Genomic DNA, 9,429 nt, shown 5'->3' with positions numbered 1-9,429 from the left:
TTGGAGAAGGTGCATAATGTGTTCCACGTGTCGATGTTAAGAAAATATGTTCCTGATCCTAGCCATGTGCTTACGCACGAACCCTTGTTATTGCGAAATGATTTGACTTACGAGGAGAAACCAATTGAAATTCTAGAACGAAGAGAGAAACGACTTAGAAGCAAAGTAATTCCAATGGTTAAAGTCTTGTGGGCCAATCACTTGACATCTGAAGCTACATGGGAAGTCGAAGCGCAAATGAGAGCAAAATATCCCCAGTTATTCGTTTAGAAATGATAAGATGTATGAATTCTAATATGCTTTTTGAATGATTATGTTATAATGTTATTCCGCCATGTTTGTCTAGCGAATAGAACGAATAAGTATGAATTGTATGATTTCTATGAATGGCTAGTTCGACTGAGCTCCAGTTTCGAGGACGAAACTTTTTCTAAGGGGGTAAGAATGTAATACCCCGAAATTTTAAATTCGATTTATTAAAATTGAAAATATTTATTAACTTAATTTCGTTTTAATTAAATTACGAATAATCGAATTTCGTTATTTTAATCGTTTTTACGAATTATTTTAAACGATAAATTTATAAACTGAAATTATTTATTTTCGTTAACGATAATTTATTTATTTTTAAGGAATTACTTTAATTAAAAATTTTATTACAAATTCTGAATTTTTGCCAAATATTGTGAATTTATTATATATATATATATAAAAAATGAAAATGTCAGCTTTATTTCCTTGCTCCCCACGCTCAAACCAGGAAGTCAAAAACTTCCTTCCTTCCTTCCCACATTTCAGTCCAAATGCAAATGCTTGGACCCCAAGCACAATTCCTAGCTTGTTCAACACAATTCTCATGTACAAATTCAGAAACTTTAGGTGGAATTTCAACAACAATCAAATTCAATCTCAAACTCACTCCCTTGTTCCCTTCGATTCAGTCCACGAACCACCACCGCAAGCACCACTGTAACCACCAGCCACCACTACTGCCACCACCGTCCAACAACCACCAGAACCACCCTAATTAAGCACAACCGCCGCCACACCCACCGCAAGCACCACCTCACCTCCCCTGCTCTCTTCGCACTCCCCTGTCCTCCCTCCCCTGTTCGCGGCTTCGCGCATCCCTCCCCTTTCCTCCTTGTGCCGTCGCTGCACAACCACCATCACCGGCGCCTCCCGGCAAGGTTCCGGTGCTTCTGCGCCACCCAGGACCCGAGCCCATCCGTCGCCACCAACCCCCACACCAAACTCCCCTGTTTCTTCCTTTCGTCGCGCCACTCACCACCTCCCCTTAACTGCTCCGCCGCCGTTAAACCACCTCCACCATCGTTGTCGAAATACCGGCGAATCCCAACCCAGCCACCACCCTCCATCCTCTCCTTCTTTCGTGCTCCCCTGTACCGTGCTCCCCTCCCTGCTCGTGCCTCCTTCTCAGAAAACCAAAACCAAAAATCTGATTTTAAGTCTTTGTTTTCATTCTCCCTCAAACCCATATTAAATTGGGCCAACTAACCATTTGGGCCTTTGGTAAGACCAATCTGAATTTTCAGATTTTAAATTTAGCAATATTTATGTTTTAGTCATTTTTTTTATGATATAATTATTTACTAATAAATTGTTATTATTTTCAAGTTTAATTATCAAATTTCGATTTTACTAAAATAAATTGCTTAGCCTGAATTAACAAAAACGGAATTTTTAATATTATTTACATGAAAATCAATTATAAAATATATATGTATTTCGATTGAAAATTCAATTAATAATAACATTTTCGTTAAATTTCGAAAGTATAATTTTATTAAAAATTCGTTATTTATATTAGAACTCGTTATTTATAAAATTCATTACTTATAAAATTTATGATTTTATAAAATATTGATTTTAAATTATATTATCGATTTAACTAAAATAAGTTACTAAATGGATTTATCAAGGACAAAATTTAAATAAGATTTTCGTGTAAATTAACTAAGGAAAATATATACATTTCGATTGAAATTTCAATTAATTATATATTCTTCACTAAAATTGGCGTTTAATTATATTTTCATTAAAACTATGAAATTATATATTATTTTTAACATTATTATTAGAAAATTGGTTAATTATAAAGTTTCGAAATTATTAAGTTAAATTATTTATCAATTTGGTACTAATTATATTATTTAATACTTTTGAAGAAATTAGACTCGGAGCTCAGGACGAACGAACCAACGAAAACCCTTAGCAAATCGCGGAAGTGAGGTAACGGCCATTGCTAGTACCCGCAATTCCCTTATAAATGTGATTATGAAATAACAACGTATGATTGATTTATTAAATGAATGTTTTGACATGTTTTATGAATTGCGGGAAATGAAACATGATTTTATTGAATAGTTTATTATAATATGATTTGATGGAATTATTCCTTATTTTATGATTGATTATAAAATGCTATGATGATTGATTGAATTTCTTATAAAATGCTGTTTATAAGAAACCATGAAAGAAAGGATGTTTGATCATATGATCCAAAGGAATTATTTTACTTCAACTGAAGTAAAAAGACTAAAATGTAAAATTAAACGAAACATGATAAATGAAAGTGAAATTCCTAGTCCGTTTGGCAGTATATGTTCACAGGTTACGATTCCCGGTCATGCATGTACCCATGGGGCATCCGCCCATTGAGCAAAAGCTCTCATGTTTTCGGGCCAAGGCCCCATGTTTATGGACAGCGGTCCATCGTGGAAGACGTTCCACCATGTCATACTCGCCACGACTAGCATATGCACCCTAAAGTTATGAATGAATTAAATAAAGGACTTTATAAAATGTTATACATTATTCTATTCTCCCCGTGTTATTAAATAAAATGAATTGAAATGAATTTACGTTGCTAGAATAGTTCGTTACTGAGTCTTTGGCTCACCGTTATTTTGTTTTCAGTTTTAGGTACCGCTGGGAACGATGGGAACGAGTAGTGGCGAGGATTTCACTTTAATAATTCCCACCTAGTTTATGTTTTAAGTTTTAATAGTTTAATTAAAGACTTTTAGTAAGTTATGTACTTTTATTTTGATAATATAAAGGATTATTATATTAATTTTTGGGATTTAATATCTTATGATTGATGTTTGCCTTTTAATTTCCGAAAAGGAAGTTACGGCAGGTAATGCCCTGACCGAATTAGGTTAATTCCGCTGCTAATTATGCTTTAATAATTGAATTAGAGGTCGGGGCGTTACAGTTTGGTATCAGAGCAAAGGTTCTGGACCATAAGTGCTAAACCTTACGGGTTTTCGCACGAATAGAATTCATTAGGCTTTAAGTAAAGAATTTTAAGGAATGAGTTAAAAAGAATGTTCTAAAATCTTGCTAAGTTAAAATGAATATGAGTGTGAGTGTAGGAACGGGATCAAAGGGTTTATTTTATATTATTATTTCGCTTCAACCTGATAAGATATGTTATGAAGAATGTCGACCATCGATGCTATCAACGATGTTACCAACTGATCTCGCAACGAGCATCATGTTCACGATGATAACGACATCACTCATGAAGAGTATGTCCATGTTAATGGCCACGAGGAAAGGATGGAACGATTGGAAAATGTGAGTTCAATGTTGGCCGAATTAGTCCATGATTCTCGGAAAAAGAAAGATGTTAGTGGGAACGAGAGCGCAACGATGTTCAAGAACTTTTCGTCACTCAACCCACCATTCTATGATGGCAAGCCTGATCCAGTTGAGTTCGAGGATTGGATAAGTCGCATTGATCAGTTGTTTGAAACCCTGTAGTGCCCTGAGAAATGGAGAGTTGATTTCGCCCTGTTCGCACATATCAAGGTACGTTCATTTATTGCTTTCTCACATACATTTCTCTAGAGTACTCTTTCTAGATCTGAATTGAACCTAGTGGTTACTTAGGCATCGGAGGGGCTTTCCTTGGATCCACCCCCGAGGCCAGTATTCTTACTTGTGTGCAGATAATTCGTGGACTCACAACGCCCAAGAGCAAGCTAGATCTTTCATACAACGAAAGGGTCTTCAATCCGAAACTCATTGTTTCATACCCGAAACAATTTGGCGCCGTCTATGGGGAAGATACTACAAACCCTTGAAAAATCAACTATTTTGCTTCCAAAACAGAACACCTCAACTACGAAGAAGCTGGATCCGGATTAGGATTAAGATCTGGATTTGAAGCACCTCCCTTTTCTAATCCGAGTACGACGACGCACATGCATACAATTGTCTCTAGACCTTCGATCCTGACGACGGAACAACTAATTGCGGCCAACATAAGTGAGAAGAGTTACTTGTACTACCGCCAATTAATTTTAGTATAGAACCTCAATTTCTTCGGAGTTATAAAAGAACTAACAAACTTTGTTCCTCCTCCTTATGGACTTGCTTAATTGGCCCATATCTATTTGTTGATCTGTTCTAATAAATTTAACCGAAAAGTTCTAATAAATTTTTAATAAATTTAATGTTTATAAATAGATTCCAAAATCTAACCTGCTCTGATACCATGTAAAGATTTGTGAAGGCTCAAATCCTCAACATATTATTATTCTCAAAAAGTATTTATACAAGAAATATCCTAGGCAATCAAGCACTTAGTAACCTATGCATAATTCATTGATTAGGAAGTAAATGTTGAACTCCTAGTACCAATAAACTTCCTATCATCAATATCTTGACAGTTACAGAATTACTTCATTGTTCCTAATTACTGTCATGAATACTTTGACAGTTGCATAAATACTCCAACTTCCCTAATTACTATCTCAACACCACCCCTCAAGTTGGGGCATGGGGTTCAAAAATGCCCAACTTGGAAAGAAGTAGATCAAACCGTGTCTTTCGAAGTGCCTTTTTGAAAATATCCGCCAACTATGTCGATGTTGGAACATATGACGGTGACGGTGCAACCAAATCTTCTGTTAAAACATCTCGTACAAAATGACAAAACAACTTAAATGTGCTTGGTGCATTTATGAAAAAAACTGGATTTTAGCCGAGTGAAGAGCGACTTGACTTCACAAAACAACTTAATAGCTTTAGGGTGATGCATATCTAAGCTTAACAACAAACTCATGAGCCATTTCATCTCACAACAAACCCACGATATTCTATCATCTAGGATAACTACGTTATCCTCAATCTACGTTATCCTCAATACCCTCCCGCAATCGGAACGGTAGTTCAACGAACGTTGCAATTGGAGAAATAAAAAATATACTTCATATGCCTATCTTGTCGTGTCAAGGAGTACTGGCGTTACTGTCATTTCAAGGAGTCCTGTCGTTTCGTACATGAGAAAAAAAACACTAATATGAACCTTGTCTCACGGTACAAGGAGAACCAAATTAACCCTGTCTCACGACACAAGGAGAACCGTCCATGTCTTACGACACATGGAAAACCGTCCATGTCTTACGACACTTGGAAAACCGTCGATGTCTTACGACACATGGAAAACTGTCCATGTCTTACGACACATGGAAAACCGTCCATGTCATACGACACATGGAAAACCGTAAAAATCATGACAACTTTAGTGGAGTTTTAATAGTACTCCAATATCAAAACTAAACAAGAACCCAAGCAAATGCTCTTAATTTCTTGAATACCGAACTCAACCACAGAACCATGAACGTTGCACAAATCCGCAAACCTTTAAACATCAAAGTACAACTAATACTTCCGTAAAATTACCCCAACAAACAAACCAAATAGAAATCCCTCTTTCTTCTAATGTAAAAATAGAAATCAAACATTATAATGAAACGTAAATAAACACAGCGGAAGTATAATAATCGGGAAAAAAAACTATAATTTTGGGTATTGTTTATGAATTCCGCCGGTGAATTCAATTTTCTAAACCCACCGGCAGGGTAATATTTATAAATAGATTCCAAAATCTAACCTGCTCTTGGTACAATGTAAAGATTTGTGAAGGCTCAAATCTTTACACAATGGTACCGTAAAATGGTAAAAGCTTCAAAAACATTGAACAATTAATTTTGGTTTTGCTAGTAATGTAAAATGAAGATACAATTCGTCAAAGAAAGTTGACGTCTTTAAATGAGAATCCCACGTAAAGAAACTGATCACTGATGAGTGTGTGCTTCCTGTCAAACTTGCACCTACCCCAACTTAGACCAAATACAAATACGCCCACATATATGTATGACTATGTGACATAGATCACCAACCCCATGCACCCACCACCCACTCCACCCCCCTTTATTTTATCCACATATTTTCTTTTTCAGTTTTATACTTCATGTTTTTAGCTTTGATATTTTAAATTGATAATTCAGTTAGTGCATAGATACTTTTAACAATCCACCTACCACATCCACTAAACACATGTTATATATACACCTTACAAAACATGTATTTTTCAAGCTAACATAAAAAAAAGACCGTGTAACACTATCAACAAAAATAACATTCAAACAATCATACTAGCGTATAACCTAGGTTGATCAAAATATGTCTCTTATGGCACAAGACACCACTCCCCTAGTGTTAAACGTAACACGAGGGGAGCCCGAGCTTGTGTGTCCGGCTAAGGACACACCCCGAGAGCAGAAAGTGCTCTCGGATATTGACGACCAAGAAGGACTTCGGTTTCAGATGCCGGCCATTATGTTTTACCGGGCTGACCCATCCATGCAAGGGAAAGACCCGGTGAAGGTGGTCAAGGATGCTTTAGCTAAGGCTCTTGTGTTTTACTATCCTTACGCTGGTAGGCTAGTAGAAGGTAACAAAAGAAAGCTTATTGTTGATTGTACGGCTGAAGGTGTTCTCTTCATCGAGGCTGATGCCGATGCTACACTCGATGATTTCGGGGGTGAAATTCATCCTCCTTTCCCTTTAGATGAGTTGCTTTGTGAGATTCCTGGTACTGATTCAATGATTGGCACCCCCTTGCTTATAGTTCAGGTACTATTTTATATTCTATCTTTGCTATCTACATTAAACGTTTTAACTTTTAATAGTAATTATACCGTTAAACCCAATATCGTATTTGATACTCATATAACACCAACTAAATCGACAAATTTTGTTAACTTTATTAAAGTAATTAGTATAACTTTATTAAAGTAATTAGTATGCGGAATCGAAAAAGAATTATGAGAAGACAAAAACTTACACCGTAATAATATTCCTCAAGGGGAATAATATTAAGTTTGTTTTTTTTGTTTTTTTTATGAATACCTAATTTTGTGAAAGATAGTGAATAATATGACACGACCTCATGTCCTCATAATTAGTGGATGTAGGTAAAATCCTTTCATCATAACTTAAATATTAACGACGAAGCAACATACTTAGTAAAGTTGGTGCCTTGGTGGTATGCACAAGTGCACAACAAACTCTTCTTTATTCACGAGCCAAGTACAACAATCATGACCAAACAATTACGTCATAAAAACCAACACTAGCTTAGTTAGTACGTAGTAATAATTTTTCTAAACCTCTGTTTTATGACTTTATATGAACTTTTATTAATTTATATAGAAAGGAAAAATAGTACTACCTCAGTTTTAAAAAAATCTTTACATTTACTATTTGCACGAACTCCGTTGCAATGTTTGACCGTTAATATATCCAATTCTGTACGACATAAAATTATAAAATTTTGATATTTATAAAAATATATTTTGAGACGAATCTAACAAGACATCTCATGATAATATTTTATAGATATAATAGTGAGAATTTATGGTCAAATTTTTAATTATTGGACACATTTTTCAAAGCGTAAAGAACTTAATGAAATGAAAGTAGTATCATATAAGACGATATTAGATTTATTACGTTCTTTTTCTTAATATAAATTTTTTATAATAAATAAATATGAAATTAAAAATACTCCTTATTCATCAAATCAGTTAAAAGTTTACATTAAAGACCAATGCAAAATACAAATAGAGTATTATATTAACTTACCGTACATGAAAGCCAAATTAACGGTCCACTGCACTAAATTAAGTGATGGTTAAAAATGGTCAAAATTAGCTAACTTGTGTTGATTTTGTTTGTAATGTGATATATATAGGTAACACGTCTTAGATGTGGTGGATTTATTGTGGCCCTTCGATGCAACCACGCCATTAGCGACGGTACTGGCGTAATGCAACTAATGAACCTCGTAGGCGAGATGGGGCGTGACTTTACCACCCCATCCATCCTCCCGGTTTGGGATCGTGAACGTTTAACTGCTAGAGAGAACCCTAAAGTCAGCTTCCCTCATCCCGAGTACGATCAACACGAAGACAGTCACCATGACTCCAATGGTGAAGTAGTTGACCTTGTTCAAAAATCATTCCTCTTTGGGCCAACTGAGTTTGCTGCCCTACGTCGCCATGTCCCTTCACATATCAAACAGTTCTCCACATTTGACATACTTAGTGCTTCGCTATGGCGTTGTCGTACCATAGCCCTTGGACTTGACCCTGATCAAGAGGTCCGTTTACTCTTTGCTGTTAATGCGAGGAATAAGTTTAACCCGCCCCTAGAGAAGGGATACTACGGAAATGGATGTGCATTCCCGGCAGTTTGTGCTAAGGCAGGGGATATATGCAACAACGATGTAGGATATATTTTGGAGTTAATAAGGAAAGTTAAGAATGAAGTTAATGAGGAATATATGAGGTCTATTATGGACCTTATGGTGACCAAAGACAGGCCACATTTCACCGTGCAACAAACCTACGTGGTATCGGACCTTAGACATTTAGGTTTTGCTGATGTGGATTTCGGATGGGGGAAGCCCGTTTTTGGAGGACCCGCGAGTAATGGGTCGGTACCGGATGCAAGCTTCTTTATTTCCTTTAAGAATATCAAAGGAGACACTATGGTGATGGTGCCAGTTTCATTGTCGCCACCCAAAATGGATGTTTTCATGAAGGAATTGCGAGGGATGATTGAAGCTCAATTCTGAATATATATCTGTAGTCAAGTTTTTTTTTTAATGTACCTTCAAATATGTTAGCCGTGCGATTTATGTATCCGACTAACTATTGCCTTTGTAAATGATCGTGTTATAAATCATTCCTAATATTAAAATGTTCAATTTGTATTTCACCAGTATTTACATTTGACCATGCTTAATTTTTGTATTAAACTTTCGGTTGTTATTTTTTTTTTTTTTTTTTTGTTATACTTTGGTCATGGCAGGCCATCTAAGGCCCTATGACTAACAATTCTAGTTAATCTATCTTTAGCTATTACTAAAAGAAATACCGCATATGTTATTATTGTTCACGTGGCTGCTTTAAGAGTAATTTGCCTCCTAAAATAAATATGACAAAATAACCTTATGCAGCCACTCAATAATTAATTATGATTTCCCATCATTGGATTGTAATTATTTAACTTTATAGAAGACAAAAGAAAAAGATGGAAGAATTA

General features: G+C 35.7%; 1 protein-coding gene across 1 annotated transcript; it reads left to right on the top strand.

Moving 5' to 3' along the window:
* Positions 1-6,395: 6,395 nt before the first annotated feature.
* LOC110787966 (benzyl alcohol O-benzoyltransferase) lies at positions 6,396-9,102 on the top strand. The gene is made up of 2 exons (XM_021992606.2): positions 6,396-6,954; positions 8,075-9,102. The coding sequence occupies exons 1-2, from the start codon at positions 6,502-6,504 to the stop codon at positions 8,957-8,959; spliced, it is 1,338 nt and encodes a 445-aa protein (XP_021848298.2). The 5' UTR covers positions 6,396-6,501; the 3' UTR covers positions 8,960-9,102.
* The last annotated feature ends 327 nt before the right edge of the window (positions 9,103-9,429 follow it).

This window comes from Spinacia oleracea, chromosome 2 (assembly GCF_020520425.1).
Source record: "Spinacia oleracea cultivar Varoflay chromosome 2, BTI_SOV_V1, whole genome shotgun sequence".
Taxonomy (NCBI): Eukaryota; Viridiplantae; Streptophyta; class Magnoliopsida; order Caryophyllales; family Amaranthaceae; genus Spinacia; species Spinacia oleracea.
The sequence above is the reverse complement of the archived record's forward strand: the minus strand, read 5'-3'. Positions and strand labels throughout refer to the sequence as shown.